General features: G+C 31.0%; 1 protein-coding gene across 2 annotated transcripts; it reads left to right on the forward strand.

The window, feature by feature from the left end:
• Positions 1-764: 764 nt before the first annotated feature.
• LOC7488890 (probable tRNA N6-adenosine threonylcarbamoyltransferase, mitochondrial) lies at positions 765-6,172 on the forward strand. 2 transcript variants are annotated; one of them, XM_002320016.4, is made up of 13 exons: positions 765-1,164; positions 1,246-1,290; positions 1,464-1,538; positions 1,645-1,741; positions 2,302-2,392; positions 2,598-2,647; positions 3,260-3,450; positions 3,588-3,673; positions 3,807-3,882; positions 3,984-4,067; positions 4,192-4,306; positions 4,924-5,012; positions 5,651-6,172. In XM_002320016.4, exons 1-13 carry the CDS (start codon positions 901-903, stop codon positions 5,780-5,782), a joined length of 1,395 nt encoding a protein of 464 aa, XP_002320052.1. In that variant the 5' UTR covers positions 765-900; the 3' UTR covers positions 5,783-6,172. The 2 variants fall into 2 exon arrangements, with proteins under 2 accessions (XP_002320052.1, XP_024440058.1); XM_024584290.2 differs by having other exon boundaries at positions 1,078-1,164; positions 1,468-1,538.
• The last annotated feature ends 17,825 nt before the right edge of the window (positions 6,173-23,997 follow it).

Genomic DNA, 23,997 nt, shown 5'->3' on the forward strand with positions numbered 1-23,997 from the left:
AGCTTGTATTTAAAATTTCTTCACTCCTCGACCATTTAAAAGCTGAGCTTGAATTAAAACATGAGGGTCGACCGAGAGTAAGTTCAGCCTTGAATCAATATAAAAATAAACTATTATTATAATTTTAAAACTTGATTATCAACTTAAGATAAGGCTTGAATCATGAGTCATGATTTGAAAGGTCAACACAGTTTGATCTAAATCAATGTAAAGATAAAATTTGTTATTATTATATTTTTAAAAACCGATTTAAGGGTTGACCGAAGCAAGAATTAGATCACGGGTTGGGAGGGTCACTACGGGTTGATCCAAGTTAGCGATGAATAAAAATAATTATTATTGTAGTTTTAAAACATAACTTGGGAATCGACTCGATACAAGATTCAAGTCACGAGTCAAGAAAATCAATCATGTTTATCCAGTTTTTTTAAAAAAAATAATCAAAATAATTTTGTTTTGACCAATTTTTTTTCAAAAAAGTTAACAAGTTTTAGACTCGTGACCGGATCAAGTTCAATCAATATTTTCAATAATTTTTTTTTAATTATATAAGTTTGATAATAATATATATTAAAAATAAAATAATTTTTTTATATTTTTTATATTTTATCTATTATAACCAAGTCAAATATAAAATCATTTTATTTTGTATACTAATACTACTGTCAAATATAATTATCTCTTTTTATTTTTTATTCTATCTTATCTTTTCTGTTTTCACTATTCTTATTTCTTATATAACGGACAGCAACCAATCGGTACTTGTGATTTTCCCTATTCTATATAGTTATAGCAATGTCTTTCTTTTTTTTCTTTTTTTTCTCGGAACAACAGCTATAAAATCTTTTGCACTTCGCTTCCGTGTCTCTGCTATTATCATCCGTGTCTGGTTCTAAAAAAATGCTGTCTTCCCTATCTTCCACAATTTCCCGCCTAAATCTGTTCTACCCGAAACCCTCAATTCCTTACTCTCTGTCATCATGTCTCAAAACCCTTAAACCCCAACCAATAATCCCCAGATGGTCACCTCTCCATTCTCTATCCACTCATTCCACTTCAAGACTTTCAACTTCACTAAAACCCCAATTCGAAACTTTGGTTTCTAAGGATGATCTTGTTGTTCTTGGAATCGAAACTAGCTGTGATGACACTGCAGCTGCTGTTGTATGCCGATCGTGTCTTTCTTGAACTATTTATAGTTTCTGATTTTGTGCTAATTTTAATGGGTTTCGGCTCTTTTTTTAGGTGAGGGGCAATGGTGAGATTCTAAGTCAAGTTGTTTCTTCTCAGGTATTTGTTTAATGTCTTTAGTGTAATTTGTTTATAGGCTTTTGCTTATCTTGCCTATTAATGGACTTTTTGTTTACTTAATTGACAAATAATTATCAGTTGTGAATCTGTGTATTTGGGCAATTAATGTATGATTCCATTACCTTATTTTTAAAATCTTAACTTTAATGAAGGCAGATTTGCTTGCAAAATATGGTGGTGTTGCTCCTAAAATGGCAGAAGAAGCACACTCCCAAGTTATTGATCAGGTATCATCTCTAACTAGGAAATTTAGTCTTTTTTTTTTGTAACGCATGTTTTTAATTTTGTAATGGATGTGAGTTTGTGCGGGAGTGCACATTTGTGATTTGACAGGTCGTACAGGAAGCACTTGATAAAGCTAATTTAACAGCAACGAATCTATCTGCCGTTGCTGTTACAATTGGTCCTGGTTTGAGCCTATGTCTTCGCGGTAATTTGATTAGCATATGTTTCTGTTTCATTTTTTCCCTTGTTGATCTTATTGAGAATAAATTGTTGTCACCATTGTATAGTACTGTTGAACCCAGTACAAATTAGATAAAGAAACTCAATTATACTTTCAGACAACATTGGATCATTCTGTCTGTGTAGTGTCTTCTGCCTTATTCTGCTTTATACAGGGTACAGATGAATTTCTGCCTGTAAAAACCTGTGCTACCAGGTTGAAAAATGGCTCTATTTCTAAGCCTTATCGTGAAGTGCTTATGGAATATGTCAATGTATGCTTATTTGGATAAATAGCTAGACAAGAGCATTGTTCTAGTTCTAAGAACCTTAGCTAATATTGCTAGTGTTATGGTCGCTTGGCTTTCAACTTGGTTTTTTGGTCAAAGTTCATGTTTGGGCAAGAGAGAACAAATAACTTTTCTTTCGATTTTATCTTGTGCTATGAGGTCTATATTCTGGCATCCCTCTGTACTGTTACGTAATTTTGTTGTTTCAAGTACAAAATAGCTCCTTAGGGCAATTTCTTTATGCATTCTGATGCAGTTGGTGTACGAAAAGCTCGTAAACTTGCTGGTAGCTTCAATCTACCAATCATTGGCATCCACCATATGGAGGCTCATGCTCTAGTAGCCAGGTATGGAAGCAAAAATGATATAATGAATGAAGAGCAAAGAATAGCTCAGCCACACAAGACAACAATGTGTACTAAAACATACTAAAAACATGTTTATTTCCATATTGCACTGGACATTAAGAAGCTTGTATGTCTATGCTTTTGATTCATACTCAAAATTGAGATATAAAATGCTCATCTGCATGACCTGTGTTTCTTATTCTAGGTTAATTGAACGTGAGTTGCAATTTCCTTTCATGGCCCTTCTTATTTCAGGTAAGACCATCATATGATTATTGATTCTTTCTTTTCCTCTGCTGAATGTTTTAATGTTAAGGTTAGCATGTGTGTGAGTGGATGGGTTGGATTGATACTTAGAAAGCTGGGTATTTTATCTTAGGAACCAAGGGCAAAAAAGTCTCATTCAAAATCAATGGAATTGCAAATATTGTTTGAGTAGGTTTGGTTGGATATGCTCTTTCCTTAGTTGTCAAATTAGGTCATATTTGTGTGATTTGAAAGCTGTGAGCATGCAGGTTCATGCAACACGAAGTAATTGCCATGTGATTATCAATGACTCAATTCTGCTCATCAACAGAGGCCCATCTGACTTAAGTTGATGTAGTTAAAGCTGATCAATCATTCATATTATTCATCAAAAGTTTAAGCTGGATTCTGATAGTGGTGTTTGCAAGCAAGAGTGAAGCCAACATACATGTAATCCAAACTTGCACTGACTGAGTTGATTGCTTTTTGTGTGTGTGTGTGTGTGAGAGAGAGTATCAACATCATGATACCATGGGTTTTAGCTTAGCTTCGGGCGTCCCACCTAAGAGAGTTGTTGTGGCTGCAAGCATACCATTGATTTCAGTTGCTTCTGTTTCTCAGGAGGACACAATCTACTTATCCTTGCTCATGACCTTGGCCACTACATACAACTTGGGACCACAATTGATGATGCAATTGGTGAGGCATATGACAAGACAGCAAAATGGCTTGGTCTTGACATGAGCAGGAGTGGTGGACCAGCCCTAGAGGAACTTGCTCGAGAGGGTGATGCAGAATCAATAAAATTTTCAGTTAGTTAACTATCGTACTTTTTATTTGTTCATTTACTTATTTTCTCATTGTTGTCATGTTTGCTAGAGTGCGTAAAATGAATATCATTTTTCTGTTTTCTAGCTCTCTCCAAAGTACCTTATTTGTTTTTGTTCAGACTCCAATGAAACAGCATAAAGATTGCAACTTCTCGTATGCTGGATTGAAGACCCAAGTGAGGCTGGCAATTGAATCCAAAAACATGTATGTAGAAAACACCAAACTCCTGCTATCTCTGGTAACTTATTCCCCCACAGGGATATAATGGCCTATGCAAACAATGAGCCAATTTATACATTTTTTCCTGCCTATTGATGTGTGTGTACATTATGTGCAGCAATGCTGAAATTCCCATTTCTTCTGCAAGTAGCCAAGATAGAAGGTCCCGAGCTGACATTGCAGCTTCTTTTCAGGTTACCTTCCTTTGGTTAATTTTGTTTTTAATCTTTATTGAAGTCTAGTATAAACACTCTCTTTTTGTTTGTTCCGCTCCCTCTAAGGCTGTTTCTTGCAGCGAGTTGCAGTATTGCATTTAGAGGAAAGGTGTGACCGGGCAATTGAATGGGCAAGGAAGATCGAGCCTTCAATAAAGCATTTGGTGACATGCCTTGCGATTTTAAAATTCTGTTTGCTCCATCACAACCTATTGATTTACTAATGCTTTCTATTAATTTCTGGCTTGTATTGATGATGATAGCTATCTATATTCTCACCTCCTGCAGGTGGTCTCTGGAGGTGTTGCATCAAATCAGTATGTCAGGGCTCGGCTTGATCATGTTGTGAAGAAGAACAGTCTTCAACTTGTTTGCCCTCCTCCAAAGCTTTGTACTGATAATGGTAAGTTTTATCTCTGATCTTATGCTCAAACTTTTAAATGGATTGCGGTGTGGTAAAACATGACCTTGGGCCAAAAAGGAAGATTAGTTATTGGGTCATTTAAAGACAATTTAATTTTGATACTATCCTTTAAAAGGTAATTTTTTGGAACCCCTGAATGGCCTAGATTCTTCCTTTCTTCTCATGCTGATGAAAAGTGCTATATATTTTGATATACAACCCCTAAACGCAAATAACTTTAGCCCTTCTAGAAAGAATGTCCATAATGAGTATATGCAAGGGTTAAAAGGCAGCTTTCTAGTGAGAATGAGTCATCTCTGACTTGTCATGTTTTCAGAGCTTGAATCCCACCACCTTCCTTTCGGTATTCACTGTTGCAATAAGGTCATCTTTCCGTTTTGGTAGCTGAGAGATGAAGAGAAACTTCAATTTGAATAAAAAACCCAACTTTGCAGCAATCTAAGGTTGTCTGGCATGTATAGGTCTGCACTAAAAGCCAGCATAGAGTCAGTTTTTGTAATTATGTAGATCCAGAAGTTGACAATCAATATTGTTTGCAAATACACTATCATCTCAAAGAAGAAAGTAACTGATGGTGGTGCTTTTCATCGCTATAGGTGTAATGGTAGCTTGGACTGGCATTGAACACTTCTGCATGGGTAGATTTGATCCTCCACCCCCTGCAGATGAACATGAAGATTATATGGTTTGTTCTTAAACTCATGACTGACTTTTGTTTTGTTTCATCACTCTCTTCCTATCACATAATTGAATAATGTAACACCATTGTTTCAATGTTTCTTAGAACTGGTCCAAAAAATTTGGAGGCGAATCATCATCACCATCTTGTAGTTATCATATGTCAGTTAACTTCCAAACAATCAGCATCCATAAGTGCTGCAGTAATTTATATTTTATTTATAGTTGAATATGATTGAGCTCTGGATATGTTAAGAGTTACGTAAGTGGGCTCATGCTTTATATATGACCCAGGACAATCTTTTCTCCCTCTCATATCAAAGTTCCATTTGGACCCCGCTTTGGATAAACCATCAAAAGGATTTCAAGCCACAAAGTTTCCATTAGGAATTATCTAATAAATCTATAATTTCTTTTAGCAACATAATCATTTTATAAATGGAAGAGAATTATGGCTGAGACCATGCCCTAATGGTAGTCATACCTCTCTAACGAGCAGATTAATAGAAGAGAACGACTTTGTGCCTGATTAGTAGCATGGATGATGACATTTTTTTGTCTGACTTATTGAGTTAAAGGTATGCTGTGTATGCTTAAGGTGTCTTGTTACAGCTTTGACTAATACTTGTTTGCTGTGTGAATTAGTATGATCTGCGGCCAAGGTGGCCGCTAGGAGAGGAGTACGCAGAAGGGAGAAGTGAAGCTCGCTCTTTGAGAACAGCTCGAATTCATCCATCACTTACATCTATAATTCAAGCGTCACTCCAACAGCAATGATACTGGTGGCTCTAAATTCTACACAGGTCCTTGTGATTAGCAGAGCAACATGTTTGGACTGATCATCCAGTGCCTTGACGTTGAACTTCGCAACCTGAATTGAGTTTCTGATGTATAGATCTTGCGGGGATACAAGTTAAAATTTGGGAAATGACACCAGCACGTTATAACAGCTGTTGGAAAAATTTAAACTGGGACTTCCGGTTCCTCCCTGTAAGATGGTTATTGTGTAATTTTCAATTGTTGGTGCTAATTCAAAAGCTTTTATCCATTTATCTGGACCTTAGGTGCGTAGCTTGAGCTCACTGTACAATCTGTACATCCTGGACAGCTTGTGTCTACAGTGTGCATTAGTAAAAAGAAAAAAACATATCCCTATTTTCTCACTGAGAGACCATTGTTTGTCAGCAGAGATTTCCTTAATTTTTTTCTCATCTAATTATCATTTTGAGAACAAGAAATTCCTATTTTGGGATGCGTGGAATTATTCAATATTGCTCAGCTTGGTCTACTTTGCTAGCCGAAGTGCGTACGTGGCAATCTCAATGATTCGTGGCCATTTCAATTATTATAGTCTGGGAACGCTGTAGGATTTTCTTTTACTGTGGTGCTTGTAAAAAGTATTTGATGTGTTTGGTAAAAGTTTTTCTTACAAGTGTTGTTGCTATTGAAACGAGAAAGAAAGACAATCACATGCCCTGTACCAAATTTAATGGAAATATTTTATTATTATTATTATTATTTCCTTCCAAATTTTATATTATTTGATATTTATATAAGAGAAAATTACCCTTACACGGTTATAATTTAATCTATTTCTCACTTTACTTCTATTTTTTTCTTTAAAAATTACCATTTAAATCTAATATCAAAATAAATTTTAAATTTAAATGAAAAGACAAATAGATCACCAAAATTTGTTATTCATGAAAGAAAAAGAAATTGATTTCTTCTCTCTTTAATAACACAAAATCTCACTAAAATCAAAAGCTAATTTTTGGTTTTTAATCTATTTGTAGTTGCAAATTGTAAATTAATTATTCTTATTTTTTTCAAAACCCTAAAAAACTCCAAATTAATTTTAAAACCCGTTTTTTCCCTTCAAAAACTTCGATTATTCTTGTACTTCTTGACGGCCTCAAGCGAACCGGTAATTCATTGCAACCTGTTTACACCATTTTCCCCTTAAATTTGATATGACCAAGTAAGGTTTCAAGTAAATAAAAAATAATAATTATGTTCAACTTGTTTTTCTCTCTAGTCACTTCCTGTACTTCTACTCTGCTCTCTGTCTGCTACCGCTCTGGTGATCGGATCCTCTCACCGGAAAGAGGAACTACAACTACATGGATGCTGTTCAGTGACTTCAGTCCAATCTTGGAAAAAGTCCTGATGCTACATGGAGCTAGCTTGATTGAATCTTTTTAAAAACCCTAATTTATTATTTTTATTTTCATTTTTAATTTTGTCAGACGATGGTCTGATGGTCAAGATACGTGGATTTGTCCAGCACCTGAATCATTTTGGAGTTGCCGTTGGCTACACAATGGCACCATGTCTTTTTCTTTAAGAAGCTCATTGTTATCATTGAAAAGAATGGATTCTTTTGGTGAAGGTAGTATTCTTTGCCAGAGAAAAAGGTGAGGGTTGCGATTATTTTATTTTATTTACTATTATGGTAATTTTGTTATTTTAATATAACGAGTGCTTTTTAGTTTTTTATTGAATTTGTTTTTGCTGGCATTAGTAAGAATGTAATATGTTATCAAATTTTAAAAATTATGTTCATACTATATATAGATTATAATTTCTAAAAAAATAAAGATAAAGTAAAAAAAAATAACTAAACTATAGAAATATCAATATAATTTTCACTTTATTTAATGTCCACTAACACTTCTACTTATTTGCAACCTATCTTTTAGTTAGTGTTTATAAATACACAAAGACAATTAGAATAAAAAAGTAACACTCTTTAGCCTAACAAGGAAGGTTTCATTTGCATTCTCCAGTATAAAAAATTGATGCGTGATAGTTTTAAAAAGATTATTTATTGAGTGTTTGATTGAGGAATAACAACAGCAGAGATGGCTACAGCCATGAGAGACAGAAAGACAATAACAGAGGCGTTGGTAATAACAACAGAGGAATTAATCATGGTAGCAGAAGAAGGGAAACCACCAAAGAATTTTAATATCCACCAAATGAAGGAGCTACAACAAAGGAAGGGACGTCAACAGGGGAAGGAATCGTTGCAGCAACAGAAAGAATCGGTGTAGCCATGTGCGAGTTTATGTTTGTAGAGTCCATTATTGAGATGAACACCAATTTAGAAATAGAAAAGCAATAATTTACAGTGATGTACATAACTAGTGGGGGTTTTGAATTTGATTTTTAGAGATTACTAGTTCAAGTTCTATAAATTTTAGGACCACTGGAGACTTACATGGTAGTTAACTTTAAGACTTGTATGATTATTCGAAATACACGTAAACTACCCCACATCCATGTTAATAATAATAAAAATAAGCAATATTTATTTGTATGAATAGTAATGGATTTTGAAGAGAATAACAATAATCTTTTGTATATTTATATATATATTTTTAGGGTTGCGTATAATAATATTAATGGAATACACTACAAATGATATAAGTAAACTAGATATTAAGTAAACTATATACATACTGTAAGTAAACGACAAAAAGGAAAAAAAAAAAAGAGACATCCTTTCCATAATACAGGTTGTCAGGTGATCTTCACTTAACTTTCCCAAGATTGCATGCCAGCTTTAATTAGATGGGAAAAGGAAATGCATTGTATCTGTACAAAATACGTATAGCTAGATGAGCATGCATGTCGGTTATAAATGGGTGATCAAACACCAACTCCACCGCAGATCTATAATCTTACAGAGAGGGACTGATTTGACGTTGTTGCATACAATTAAGAAATCTAAAGGTTTCTATCAGTAGTTTTTCCACAGGTAACGACGACGAGGGGTTCTGCCGTACTGGAAGAGGGATGCAGCTGGTTCCCATGTCATCAATGATATATCAGCCCATTCAACGCTATGCTTTTCCTGGCTGTAAGGGGAACTTTACAACAATTTTACACCACAGCACCTAAGCAACATTATAAAATATATATATAGAGAGTAACATTTTTCTGCAACTAAAGTTTCATTCAAAATGCTGTCCAGAAAAAGAAAAAAGCTTCATTCAATATAATATTATGAGAGCTTATGTCATGTAAGTTTAACCTAACAATTTGTATACCAAATTGTTCCTTCAATAAAACAAATTCGATTCATAGTGATTTCAATTTAATCTAGTAGTTATATAATAAAAGAGGACTATATATCCTATTACTATACCATAGCTAGGATTCCTTCGAAAGGTCAAATTAGCTCCACTTGGCTCTAGGTGGCGAGTCTAGCTATAGTACGTACCAGGAAGACAATGGAAACGCTCTTCTTCTTTTAATAATCGAGATTTTATTAAAAGAGAACCAAATTACTAATAAGTTAACGACAATCTAGTTGATAGAGAAAAAGAGTTCTAAACAAGAAAAAAAGAAAGACAGCAAAGAAAAAGACAGGAAAACAAGAGTAAAAACTATACACAAGTCAACGTTAACTAGATTAGATCAGTAGAATGCCTTCATGACCTCTTACCAGATCATTTCCACTGCAAATAAAATTATAATTCATAGTTCTTAGCCAAAGTGCTAGCATATGAAGAACGAGATCAAAGATAAAGTTCCAATCTAGCTCTTTATCTTAAAAAATGAGTTTGTTTTTGGCATTCCGAATTCCCCACAACAGAATAGTAAAGTGATTGCTCTACGCTGAAATCTGCATTAAATCAGAACACCCCACTGTAGAATGACTTTATCTATAGTGTTTGCATTCCAAAATCCAGGAAGACAGTGGGAATTTCGTGGTTATTCGAGGATAGTGGGGTTAATCTCAACAGTAAAGATAAGGACAAAACCTGAGTACTCCACTAGCCAGTAGCCACCCTTGAGTGGTATTTCATTCGGAGTTTTTGGTGGCTAAAACTGAATTATTCCTGTGACAATGCAAGTGATGTCGCTAGACAAGCACGACAAAAAAAAAAAAGCGTCCTCTTTCCTAAAGCGAATCCTGTTATAATGCAATAGATCTTCTTGGGAAGGTTGGTGTGCAAAATGGGGCCAAGGACATGAACGCTGACAAAGAATTTCTAAGGTTTCTGGACCACCGTTTGCATACGACAACATACAACTCAATCTCCAAACATCCATGGCGATAATATAAAATAATTAAAGAAGATACATGGATGGTTTCTGTGTTTGAAATTTAATAAACTAAAGAGAGTTTGTTACATAAAGCAGCTTAGATTGTGCTCAACTAAACAAAAGTATCCATGTTCCATAATTAATTCAGTTGGGGAAGCAACGTCCCTTCTTTCTGAGTCGGCACTCTCCTTTTGAAAGACCTGTCACTGTCATTCTTTTCCCACTGTCTTATACCGTAACGAATCATCCCGATAAAAGCATTCCTGGCACGGGTTTATAAAACAAATGTACTTGATAGTGTTATAATTGTGAATCAGCACTAGATAAGTAATAGAAATTAAAGATATGATGGAACAAATATTTCATGACAGAAAAAAAAGTTGTGTTGGTGATCAAAAACTTAGAAACTGAACAAAATGATTTGTAGCAATCTACAGTGTTTTGTGAGGAAAGATACAGTACTTTCGCCACATGATTTAGCTTTTCAGTTAATAAAAAGCAAAAAAAAAAATACAAAGCTAAATTCTCTACCAACTTAATATTAAAAAAAAAACCAACAAAGATAATTTTGGAAGGAAAAAAACCTATGAGAAAAAATGTTGCAGCAATTGACAATGTTTTATGAGGAAAACTATAGCGTTTTTCCCAATAAAATAAACTAAAAAACTATTTAGAGAAATATTGTAGCAATCCACAGTGTTTTGTGAGAAAAACTACAACGCTTTCCTCATATGATTTAGCTTTATTGTAATTATAATTCTTAACCAACTCAATATTAAAAAAAAAATCGACAAAGATAATTTTGGAAAAAATCATAAAAAAATCACATGGGAAAACACTGCAACAATTCACAGTGTTTTAAAGAAAAACAAATAACAAAGCTAAATTCTTAATCGGCTCAATATTAAAAAAAAAATCAACATAGATAATTTTAGAAAAAAAAATAACAAAACAAACACCAAAAAAAGGGAAAAAATCATGTTGGAAACACTGTAGCAATTCACAGTGTTTTGTGATGAAAGCTACAGTGCTTCCCCACATCATTTAGCCTTATTTGTAATGACTTGTAATTGTAATTCACAAACAACTCAATATTAAAAAAATAAATTTGAAAAAGATAATTTGAAAAAAATTATAATAAAAAAAAAACTATGTGGAGAGACACTGTAGCAATCCACAATGTTTTATGAGCAAAGCTACAATAATTTCCCCACATGATTAAGCTTTATTACAAAGTTAAATTTTAACCAACTCAATATTTAAAAAAATAAAATCGACGAAAATGATTTTGAAAAAAAACATTACAAAAAAAGAAAACACAAAAGAAACTGGAAAAAAACCATGTGAGGAAAAACTGTATCAATCCATAGTGTTTTTTGAGGAAAAACTTGTATTTACTTGTAATTACAATTCTTAACCAGCTTAATATTTAAAAAATAAAATTGACAAAGATAATTTTAGGGAACAACATAACGAAAACAGAAAAAAACCATGTGGGGAAAAACACTGTAGCAACCATCAGTAATTTTCAAGGAAAGTTAAAGTGCTTTCCTCACATATTGTAACTGTAATTTTTAACCAGCTCAATATTAAAAATAAAATAAAAAAATATAATTTCGGAGAAAATTATAAAAAAAAACAATGCGGAGAAACATCGTAGCAATAAACAATGTTTTAAAGAAAAAAATTACAAAACTAAATTCTCAATCAGCTCCATATTAAAAAAAATCAAAAAATATAATTTTGAAAAATAAAGAAATAAAATAGAAAAACTATGTGGAAAAATATCGCAGCAATCCACAGTATTTTCAAGAAAAAAATTACAAAGCAAAAATTTTAACTAGATCAATATTTAAAAAGTAAAATTAACAAAAATAATTTTGGAAAAAAAAAGAAAAAATAAATGAAAAAAAAGAAAAATTAGGAAAGTTGAAAAAAAAAGTAATTTTGGAAAAAAAAATTGAATTTTTTTTGAAAAAAAACAAAAAAAAAAAAGAAAAAAGGGAAAAGTTAGCAAAAAAAAAAAAAGGAGAAGAATCACTGTGGATTACTGTTGTAATCCACAGTGAAATGTGTGTGGGGAAATAGTGATTCCCCCACACCATTTAGAGTATGTTTTAATATATATGTGTGTGTGGAATTTGTTTGTTTGTTTGTAAATCAGAACATATTAAGTATAACTAAATCTAAAACTGATCTTTTATTGTAACGCATAATACTATTTATTGTAAATGAATTCATTGTGTATTGTGTTGTTCTGTACCATAGCACGGGTATTATAAACTCTAAGTACTTTTTCTATGAATTTTACTATTTAATAAGTACATGTGTGAAGTTACAGCTAGTACTAGTAGCCCCAAGCATCAGGCTAGAGGTGTGCCCCTTGAAGCTGCACACATGTGATATTTGGGATGCTTACTCGAGGGCTGGTCATCCCAGCGCACACATGATGCTTGGGCTGCGCTGGGAGGGAGCCATGTTCGTGCTTTACTTGGGGACACCTGGCGCATGGGTCATGGCGCTGGACCTGAGGTTCTTAGATCCTAGGATTCTAAATATTATTGTTTGTTTTAGAAATATTATTATTTTTATTATAATTAATATTATTAATAAAATAATTAATAAACTTTAAATAAAATATTACTATTAATATTGAAAACATATTATTATTTATATTATAAATTTTTATGATATTTTTTATAAAAATAAAAAATGAGTCCGCAATGTAGTATTATTAAAAATAGTCAACAATTCAGAGAATTAATATAAAGATTATTATAATTTGAGTTGTAAATATTATTATTTTTCTTATTATTCAAAATATTCATATCAAAATATTATTATTATTCTTAGAATTCAACATATTCATATCAAAGATATTATTATTTTTATAAGAATTCAAAATTTTTAAAAGAAAAAAATATTATTATTTGTGTTCTAGATATTCTTGGAATTAAAAATAGTATCAGTTATGTTATGAATATTATTATTTTTACTATAATAAAAGTATTAATATTAAAAATATTATCTTTTGTGTTATCAATATTATTATTTTTATAATAATTAATATTATTAATAAAATAACTACTAAATTAGAAAAACAGTATTCTTAATATTGAAAAACATCCGTAGATTTGATTTGAAAGGTAGAATTAAAAATTACTACTATTATTATTATCATCATCATCATTAATAAATTTTTAAAAAAATGTTATTAATATCGAAGAAAAACCACGTGGGGACACATGACGCTTGGGCTGTAGCTTGGGGTTGGGCACATCCCCTACGCCCACGTGGCGCTTGGGCTCCTTCCTGCAGCGCACTCGTGGTGCTTGGGCTCCTGCCTCAAGGCTGGGCACACCCCTAACACACGAGACGCTTGGGCTGCCTACCTGGGAGCTGGGCACACCCCCAGCGCACACATGGCGCTTGGGCTGCGCTGGGGGTGTCCATGCCCGCACCCACTTGGGGACACCTGGCGCTTAGGTCATGTAGCTAGACCCAATCGGAATGGGCCCGACGTTGGGACCCACGATCAATGGGTCTTGCATAAGGACCCAATAGAATTGGGTTCTCCATTAAGACCCAAAGTTCCTGGGTCCTAGGATTCTAAATATTATTATTATTTTTAGAAATATTATTATTTTTATTATAATTAATATTATTAATAAAATAATTAATAAAGTTCAAAGAAAATATTACTATTAATATTGAAAACATATTATTATTTATATTCTAAAATTTTATGGTGTTTTTTATAAAAATAAAAAGTGAGCCCACAACGTAGTATTATTAAAAATATTATAATTTGCGTTGTAAATATTATTATTTTTCTTATAATACAAAGTATTTTATTATTTTTCTTATAATGCAAAGTATTCATCTAAAAAATATTATTATTTTTCTTATAATACAAAGTATTTTATTATTTTTCGTATAATACAAAGTATTCATCTAAAAAATATTATTTTTTTTCTTATTATTTAAAGTATTCATATCAAAATATTATTATTTTTCTTCAAATTCAACATATTCATATCAAAGATATTATTATTTGTATTATAATATTATTATTTTTATAAGAATTCAAATTTTTAACATAAAAAAATATTATTATTTGCGCTCTTAATATTCTTGGAATTAAAAATAATATTATTTATGTTCTGAATATTATTATTTTCTCTATAATCAAAATTATTAATATTAAAAATATTATCTTTTGTGTTATAAATATTAGTATTGTTATAATAATTAATATTATTAATAAAATAATTACTAAATTAGAAAAAACATTATTCTTAATATTGAAAAACAACCATGGATTTGATTTGAAAGGTAAAATTAAAAATTACTATTACTATTATTATTGGTGTCATCATTAATTAATAAATTTAAAAAAACTCTTATTATTATCGAATAAAAACTACGTGGGGACACATGGTGCTTGGGCTGCTGCCTAGGGGTGGGCACACATACGCAGACATGGTGCTTGGGCTCCTGCCTGAAGCACACACGTGGCGCTTGGATCTTGCCTCCGTGCTGGGCACGCCCCTGCGCTTACGTGGCGCTTAGGCTGCGCTGGGCGGGAACCATGCCTGCTCCCCACTTGGGGACACTTGGCGCTTGGGTCATTGAGGTGGAACCAAGGGGAATGGGTTTGTCGTCAAGACCCAAGATCAATGGGTCGTGCGTAAGGACCCAATTTTGTTGGGTCCTCTATCAAGACCCAAGTTTCCTGGATCCTAAGATTCTAAATATTATTATTTGTTTTAGAAACATCATCATCATTATTATTATTATTATTATTATTATTATTATTATTATTATTAATAAAATAATTAATAAATTTCAAAGAAAATATTACTATTAATATTGAAAACATATTATCATTTATATTATAAAAATTTATGGTTTTTTTTATAAAAATAAAAAGTGAGCCCGCGGCGTAGTATTATTAAAAATATCAATTCCAGGTATTAATATAAAAAATATTATAATTTTCTTTGTAAATATTATTATTTTTCTTATAATACGAAGTATTCATCTAAAAAATATTATTATTTTTCTTATTAGTCAAAGTATTCATATCAAAATATTATTATTATTCTTATAATTTACATATTCATATCAAAGATATTATTATTGGTGTTATAATATTATTATTTTTATAAGAATTCAAATTTTTACTATAAAAAAATATTATTATTTGCGTTCTAAATATTCTTAGAATTAAAAATAGTATTATTTGTGTTATGAATATTATTATTTTTACTATAATCAAAAGTATTAATATTAAAAATATTATCTTTTGTGTTATAAATATTATTATTTTTATAATAATTAATATTATTAATAAAATAATTACTAAATTAGAAAAAAATTATTCTTAATATTGAAAAACAACCATATATTTGATTTGAAAGGTAAAACTAAAAATTACTATTACTATTATTATTATTATCATTATTGTCATTATTAATAAATTTTAAAAAATTGTTATTACTATCGAAGAAAAACTACGTGGGGACATGTGGCGCTTAGGCTACTGCCTAGGGGTTGGGCACACCTCCTGCGCCTATGTAGCGCTTGAGTCTTGTCTTGGTGCTAGTCATACCTCTACCCACATGTGTTGCTTGGATCATGCCTTTGTGTTAGGCACATCCCTGCACACATGTGGCGCTTAGGCTGCCTGCCTGGGGGCTTGACACACCCCAGCGCACACGTAGCGCCTGGGCACGCCAAGACCCAACTATTTTTGGGCCCCGCATGCTGGAGAATTCAAAATAGCTTTAGGTTGTTGGTTGTGTAGGGCCCAAAATAGATTTGGATCCTGTCAGCGTCAATACCCAACCTTTTAAGAAAATAAAAGGTGAGTTCGCAGCAGAGCATGAAACACCTAACTAGTACATGCTAAAACACGACATAAATATTGGAAGATATATCAACAATAAGGCAACGACAACAAGTTGCTAAGAAAGAAGAGTTTAACGACAAGAGAGCAAATTAAATAATAAGTCTCATTTTAGCTAATTAACATAATTATTTAAGTTGGCTTGCTGAAATCAAGACATGCATTGAATTCTATGAATAGTTAAGGTTTTAGGGTTCAGCATACATGCCTCGGCATGCAAATATTATAATAGTTTGAGGCATGCAACTAAATAATTTTGAGGTATGATCGACGCAAATACTATGATTCGGTGATCAATGTCCTTTTTCAATACACACACACTTTATATCTTTTATATTTATCCAAGTGAAATAAACTTTCTAACAACCTATTTAATTCAATATAGTATCAGAGTTAATTAAAAAAAAAACTTATCCCACTAATAAGTATAAAAAAGAGAGTAATATATATATATATATATATATATATATATATAGAGAGAGAGAGAGAGAGAGAGAGAGAGAGAGAGATCATAGGATTTAAATGTTGGGTTTGAATTCAGTCAACAAAGCTTAAATGAAATTTCTCGTAAATAATTAATGTGGTGTTAATTGGTATTAGAAAAAAACAAGTATAAAACCATTTCTTGAATTTCACTTAACAAATGAAGTATTTTGATTAAGTGGTTTTTAGTCTTTTTGTCCAACCTGTAACTAGGGGTTAAAAAGTTGTTAAAGTATAAATTCAAATTCCGTGTAAGTTTGTTAGACTATAAAACTATTATTAAATTTTTATTTAATAATTTAAATTTTTGAATTTAGATGATTTTTAATATAATATAGAGCTTTAATTAATGATCATTTAATTAAGAATTTAAATTTTATTATTTTTATCTTTAATTGAATTAAAAAATTTAAGTGTTAAAGTATAAAAGTTAAGTTTGTAATTAAAACCTTATCTCTAAAAATTGATTTTTTTAACCTTGCTAATAAGTTCATTTTTCAAGATAATAGAATCAACCTGGATACATTCATGGATATGAATTATAGGGGTACGTTCATTTCAAGAGTTAAATTAGTCGATTAACTCAAGATTCTCAATCGATTATATATTTATATATATATTGAAAAATACAAATTATAAAATTTGAATTATAAATATTTTCTCCTTCTAATTAACTTCTTACTACTTAATTATTATGGGTTAACCTAGCTCACTTGTAATAAAATCAATATGTAATTAAACACAAATGCTTAAAACCCAATTTTTAGGACGCTGAGTATCTGAGATCAAAGAACATACTTCAAGAAGTTCTCATGGCATTTAAAGTTACTAAGAGTGTGTTTGGTATTGATATAGCTGTTGTGGTTGTGGTTTAAAAAAAATTGTTTTATAAAAAGTACTTTTAATTGAGGTTGGTTTGAAAAAATAGGTGTTTGGTTAAAACTGTGGTTGAAATTGAGGTTGAATAAAAAGTAGTTTAATGTGTTTGGTTAAGAATGCTTTTGAAATTAAAGTTATAAAATAATTTTAAAAAATATATATTAAAATTGATGATTTTTAATTTAAATGTTGTAGATTTAACTATTGCTATTACTTCATGAAATAAATAATACTTTATATAAAATATTTTTTATTATGCCATTAAACCATCTACAATTCCATTACGTACAAAATTCATTCGACAAGAACTACAGTTTCTATAATTTTTTGAGCGTGCAATAAAATTAGATAAAATATTATCAGGAATAAAATTAATTTGATATTACAGTGCGAGTGAATTTAATTCGCTCTATACTAGTTTTTCAGGAAAAAAAATATTGTTTACATGAAAATGCAAAACTAGTTTTTTTATAAAAAAATATACAAAAACTATACACACTCAAAAAAAAAAAAAGGTTCACTCGAACAGTGCAAGTGAATTGCACTGTGCCCGTAAACAGTGACTGTTCACGTGAACAGTGCAATTCACTTGCACTGTTCGCGCAAACAGTGCAAGTGAATTGCACTGTGCACGCGAACACAAATTTGAAAAAGCAGCTAGAAGCTGCTTCACTAATTTTGCGTTCAAAACGTGAATTGGCATGGCCCCACTGGTCATTAAATAGCATTTTTGATATTACCAAACATCATGTGGTGTGGTTGCTCCAAACGCAGAAGCAACCACACAAACAAACGTACTCTAAGTAACTAGGTTCACTTTGGGAATAGATTGTCATTGCCAACCAAGTGTCTTCTAGTTAAAGAAGACACATTCGTTCAGCTGGTCGGGACCCTTCTTTAGAATAAGAAAAGACATAAAGGAGCTTAAATTTTCAAAGACATCGGTATCATTTCATCGGTTGATTGGATCCGAGTCAGCAGCGCCTTTACGAAGGATCTTTCACTTTCAGTAATATTTTCCAGGGAATTGCAGTGTCCTTGGCAAGCTGATTTAAAATTATGAAGTGGACAGACTAGTATCACAATGTAGCTTTATATTTTTATTTTCTTTTTTAAACCTCTTTTCCTTTTATTTTTCTTTTTATATCTTTCTTTAAATTTTTTCCAGGCAGAACTTTATATATTTAATGGATTTTTGTAATAATTAATAAAATTGACTATTATAAAAAAATAAATATCATATCTTGTTTATATGTATATATGAAGTGTCCTTGGCATGCATATTGATTTAAAATTATGGAGCGTACATGTCGTGTTTATATATATAAATCATTATTGGAGCTTTAAAATCATGGAGTTCATGTTGTTCTCAATATCATTGTAAAAAAACATCTTAGCTTTAAAATAATTTTATATTAAAATCAAACACAATCGTAAAATGAATGAAGCAATGACAGAGTTAGGATATAATAAATATATAGAAGGGCCAAAATGAAGATATACAATTTGGGTTAAACTAAAACAAATGGGGTTATAAATAAAATAACCAACATTTCTAATGGGTCCGAAAGAAAGAACCCTTCAAAATAAGGGTCAAATTTAACTTTTAAAAATGGACTAATTAAAATAATTCATCAATATAAGGGTTAAAATTAACTTTTGAAAACAAAATAGGCCCATAACTACCACATAGCAAGTTGTAGCGCAGTCACTAAAACAATCCCACTACTATTAACAAAAACTAAAAAATTAGGAGGCGCAGTCACTGCAACAATCCCACTACTATTAACAAAAATTAAAAAAATATAGGAAGCGCAGTCACCGCAACAATCCCACTGAGGCCAAGTTCCGTTTTGATTCTTAGGTCATGGTTGATTTTGATTTTCTTTGGTATTTTGAGGTTAGTAGGATATTTAGGAAGATTTTTTTATGGTATTTATTAGATATTTTTTAATAAAAATAAGTTAAAAAATAAATTTTCAACCCGAAAACCCTTACCTCATAATTCTCTAACCACCAAAGTGGTGGCCAAATTCTGAGATGGGCATTAGAAGGTGACACATCGTGTACCTAGCAGGTGACACATCGTTTATTTTTTTAATTTATATATAAATAAAGGACGGATGACATGTCATCAATTTAAAATATATATATATATTAAATATGGCCTAGGAATACAGGCTTAACTCATGCCCATGCACTTGAGCCTTTTTTTTAAAGGCTTTGACACGTCAGACCTCTTAGTCCAGAGCACCTGGCCTAATCTTTTTTTTTAAAAAAAAACCCTTTAACATTGGGTTTTTGTTAAAAAAAATTATTGTGTTTTTTTTTTAATTTTATCATTTAATATTAGATTGATCTTGAATTCGTCTTCTTTTCTCACATCATATAATTAAAATATAAAAAATATTACTAAACCTATTGGAGCCAACAACTCAAGTCACGAGTTTGGCGAGTTAACTTCGATCGATTAACTAGAATCGATCCAATATATTATCTTCTTACAGGGTGTTTGTTAGCGCAATTCAACTGCTTGTTAAAAAAAATTAAATTTTTTGCTTCAAATTATTTTTTTTGGTATTTTTAGATTGTTTTAATGTACTGATATTAAAAATAAATTTTAAAAAATGAAAGAAAAAAAATATTATTTTGATGCATTTTCAAGCGAAAAGTACTTTGAAAAACAACCTCCATCGCTTTCTCAAATACTTCCTTGATGTATTTATATATAAAAAAGATATTAGCTTCTATTTTTCCTTAAAAGTCAAATTGTTTTTCTTTGTTATTTTTTTTTCCTTTAATTTTTTTTTAATATCTATCAAGTTGGTTATGTCATATTAAGGTAATTCTTCCATAATTTAATTTGAAATCCAAATTTAATAAGGAGTCGAGTCAAAAGTTTTTAGGTTTGATTCACTATAATAGGTTTAATAATAATACCAAAGAGTTTCATGTAGCATTTTTTTTTTTGTTTTTACAACAAAATTTTAATATAGCCTTAAAAGTAGCGTGAGAAATAAGCTAGTTATATACTAAAAAGTTTAGTATAACTAAGAAGATGATAGGATTTATAATTCTGTTTACCTAATTAAAATAAAGAATTATTTTAATCTAAAAAGTTAAAAGGCAAGTATAAATCTTAGCAATAATTTTTTAAAACGTGTAATAATCACAAGCCGTGTGGCACACGAAATCTGTGTTTAAAAACCAGCTTCGTTGAGAGAAAAGGCAATAGTGAGGGGCAAAGCACTACAAAACTAGTTACTAGGACGTTAGTTTCAGAGAGAAACTCGAAGTAACTCATGGCAATCTTTTCGAAGTTACTAACCAAGACTGACATTGGAACAAGATTGTCAGTCCCAACAAAGAGTCTCAAGTCTTTGCCATGCTTTGGAAGAGGCCATGCAATAGATTTTCACGTGCAGGATGCTCAGAGTGGGGAAGTGTGGATTTTTCGCTGCGTAATTCGCAAAAAAAGCCACCCAAAACCTGCTCTTTGTAAGAATTGGCGTAAATTTGTTTCCAGCAAACGTCTCAGCGTTGGTGATAAAATCATTTTCTCTACGCTGGCCGAAGATCAAGCTAGTACTGGTGGTGCTCAATACAAAATTGAAGTGAAAAGGCAAACAAAGATATTTGGCGTCAGTTTGGGTTATTTCCCTTGATATATATATATTTATATGTTCATAAGCATCTTTGTGTTCTGTAAGATATTTGCCCTCTGCTTTTGAATTACTCAGTGCTATTTTGTTATGCACGCATGTTGTTTGCTTGTTTTAATTTAGGTTTGAAGTCTAGAGGAGGATTTTATTTGTCTTCTTCTTTGATTTGTCATTTCATTTTGTCTGTAATGTTTATATTTGTTTCTGGATTGTCAATGGATATGATCAGTTCCTAGCTATTACTGCGTTTGCTTTTGTAGTTTTATAAGCAGGCCTTCATTTTTCAACTGTTTTTATTTATCAAGATATGGTTTAATACTTGATTAATAAATGTTCCATTGAACTACAAATAAATTGCATATATAGGATGCTCTGAGGACAGATTTAATGACCTTTTAGAAGCTTACAAGGCTGTTTAAAAACAAAAACAAAAATATTCTAATTGGTGAAAAATTCTAATTAAATTGAAAATTGCAATCTAAATAGAAAAAAATAAAAAAAAAATAAGGAATTTTTTTCAGATAATAGCTTCCGAATCTAATTTGGGTTAATTGCCATTATATAAACAAGCTTTTGGAATTATTATATAAAATTTCTGCTAAATCTAATAATTAAATAAAAAATTATGATTGTTTTTATTATATTATGTTTTGGACTCGTTCCTAACTCCTCAAAACTTAAGAAAAATCTTAATAATTAAAAAAAAAACAGCAAAAAATAATGAAAATAGTGCCTCGTGTCAAAAGAGATCGATCATATGACTCAATCTTATAACCCCACATATTAATGAAATGAATATTTCTATATTAAAAAGGAATTATAGCACTATATATGTAATCTTGTAAGTCTACTGTTTTTTTGGAGTTGGTGATTCCTCCCAATACGATCAACTGTGTGGCTTGATCACATCAAGTATGAATACTCGCGATTAGTATTGTTGACTTACGACCCCTATCATCGATCCCAGCTGGTTGATTGATACAGGCGACAAAGCAAGATTTTGTCAAATTGAAAATTACCCTAAGTGAGTCATTGAATTCATGATTCCAATGAGTACTAGTGTTCACCGATCTCGATATTTTCTTCAACTGCATTATTAATTAGTCCCCTCATTTTTATGAGCAATGTGCTGCTAAATAATATTGGAAATTTCCACTCCCTTTAGACCCTTCACAATTATTTACCCATAAAAAAAAAAAAAAAAAAAAAAAAAAAAAAAAACAGGGCAAAAGGTTTTGTCTGGCTTGGCCAACAGATGAGGAGCAACAGGGGAGTGGAATGAATGGTCGCAGTGAGCAGTGACGGAGCAGTGAGCTTGATGCGAGGGTAGGAGAGAGAATAAAGAAGGTTTGTGGTTTTAGCCTTTAGGTGTTGGTGGATTCCGCTTTCTCTAGTGGTTTTTTTTTTCTTTTTATAATAATTAAGGTATTATTGATGAAATAATTTACCATTAAACCTTTCAAAACACTAAGGATTTCCAATTATTATTATCATTCAGGAATTTCAAAAACTAAAATAGAAAAGACTTAAGAATATCAATTAATATCATTGTTATTATTATTATTATTATAAAAGATTCCTCGATCAAAACTAATTTCTTTCTTAAATGATTTTAAGTAAGCATAACTATATTATCCTAAAAAAAAAAGGTGCATAAATAGATTTCATGGTTAAAATTTTAATGGTCTTCGACCCACATGCCCCTCTCGTGCCCTCTTTTAAGCATACGATGAGCTAGTCTCTAACATTAAGCATGTGTGAGTGCTTAATGATATAAAGTTGATAAATAAGCAATTATTTAGAGAACAGGTAATAGGGACTTAGAGGTCTCTCGTGCATTTCCTTGTAAAATATATTAAATCATATATAAAGCAGGAAGAACACTAACGATGCAATTGTTTACCTTTAACTTTTGTGTTTACGGTGCAGAAAATACACTAAGATATTTGGTAATATATCAAACTATATTTTATATTACAAGATCCATTAAAAAATTAAATTTAAAATGTAGTATTTTTAAAACAGTTTTTACATTTTTTTTTAACTGAGTTTCATAAAACATTGTTTATTTTTGCGTTTCAAAAAGATTTTTGAAAAACTTTGAAATTTTTTTTATTTTTTTCTTTACTTTAAATTAATATTTTTGTGTTTTTAGATCAATTTGATGCGCTGATATCAAAAATAATTTTTTTAAAAAAAATTATTTTAATGTATTTTCAAGTAAAAAACATTTTAAAAAACAACAGCAATCACACTTACAAGCACAACTAATCAAACATTTTATACATGTTTTTTGCTACACATAAATCTCAATCATAATTTTTACCAAACACGTATCTAAATCTTACTAACTACACATAGCCATACATTTTTAAAACTTATTTTTTTAACTACAACCATAAAAATTACCTAAAAAACAAACACACTTCAAACTACATGTCTAGTATTAGTTGTTTTAATTATGATTAAATTTGAATTGGAGAACACTAACTCGATTAAAATCGATTAAACCCAGTTAAATTTAACTAATTGGATATGCACATTAAGCATCAACATGATTTTTTAAAACCAAACACTTATAATTTTATCATATTTTTTTGTTATGTCTAATCACATGTAATTACAAATGACCCAATAGTGACCACATGACCTGATATCTTAATGAATCATTGTTCTTGTCTGTAATTGCTTCTTTCTTTGCCCATTTATGCAGGGTTGCTGGGTGGCTTCTTTCCCCTATGAGTTAATGATGGAATACTGTTTGTTCCTTTGCTTTTTGAGAGATGTAGGAATTTTGTAGACGGAAAAAGCTTTCAAAAGGCGTTTTTGTGACGCGTTTTAAGGCTGTCAAAGGATGAAATTCGGATCCAATCATAACGTTTCGGAATCTAGAATTTATTTAATGAATGTGTGATCTTTATGAATTTAAATCGGAGTTTTTCGATTATGGGTCCAAATCTGAACTTTAACGGTTCGGAAAGAATTTGGATATCCGTCCA

The sequence above is a fragment of the Populus trichocarpa genome, chromosome 14 (assembly GCF_000002775.5).
Source record: "Populus trichocarpa isolate Nisqually-1 chromosome 14, P.trichocarpa_v4.1, whole genome shotgun sequence".
NCBI classification, from domain to species: Eukaryota; Viridiplantae; Streptophyta; class Magnoliopsida; order Malpighiales; family Salicaceae; genus Populus; species Populus trichocarpa.

Excerpts from the sequence above, each read along its gene's own strand:
- LOC7488890 (XM_002320016.4), top strand. The coding sequence starts at position 901 with ATGCTGTCTTCCCTATCTTCCACAATTTCCCGCCTAAATCTGTTCTAC. Across the intron at positions 1,539-1,644 it reads ACTCCCAAGTTATTGATCAG|GTCGTACAGGAAGCACTTGA; the intron begins GTATCATCTCTA and ends GTGATTTGACAG. Across the intron at positions 4,307-4,923 it reads AAAGCTTTGTACTGATAATG|GTGTAATGGTAGCTTGGACT; the intron begins GTAAGTTTTATC and ends TCATCGCTATAG.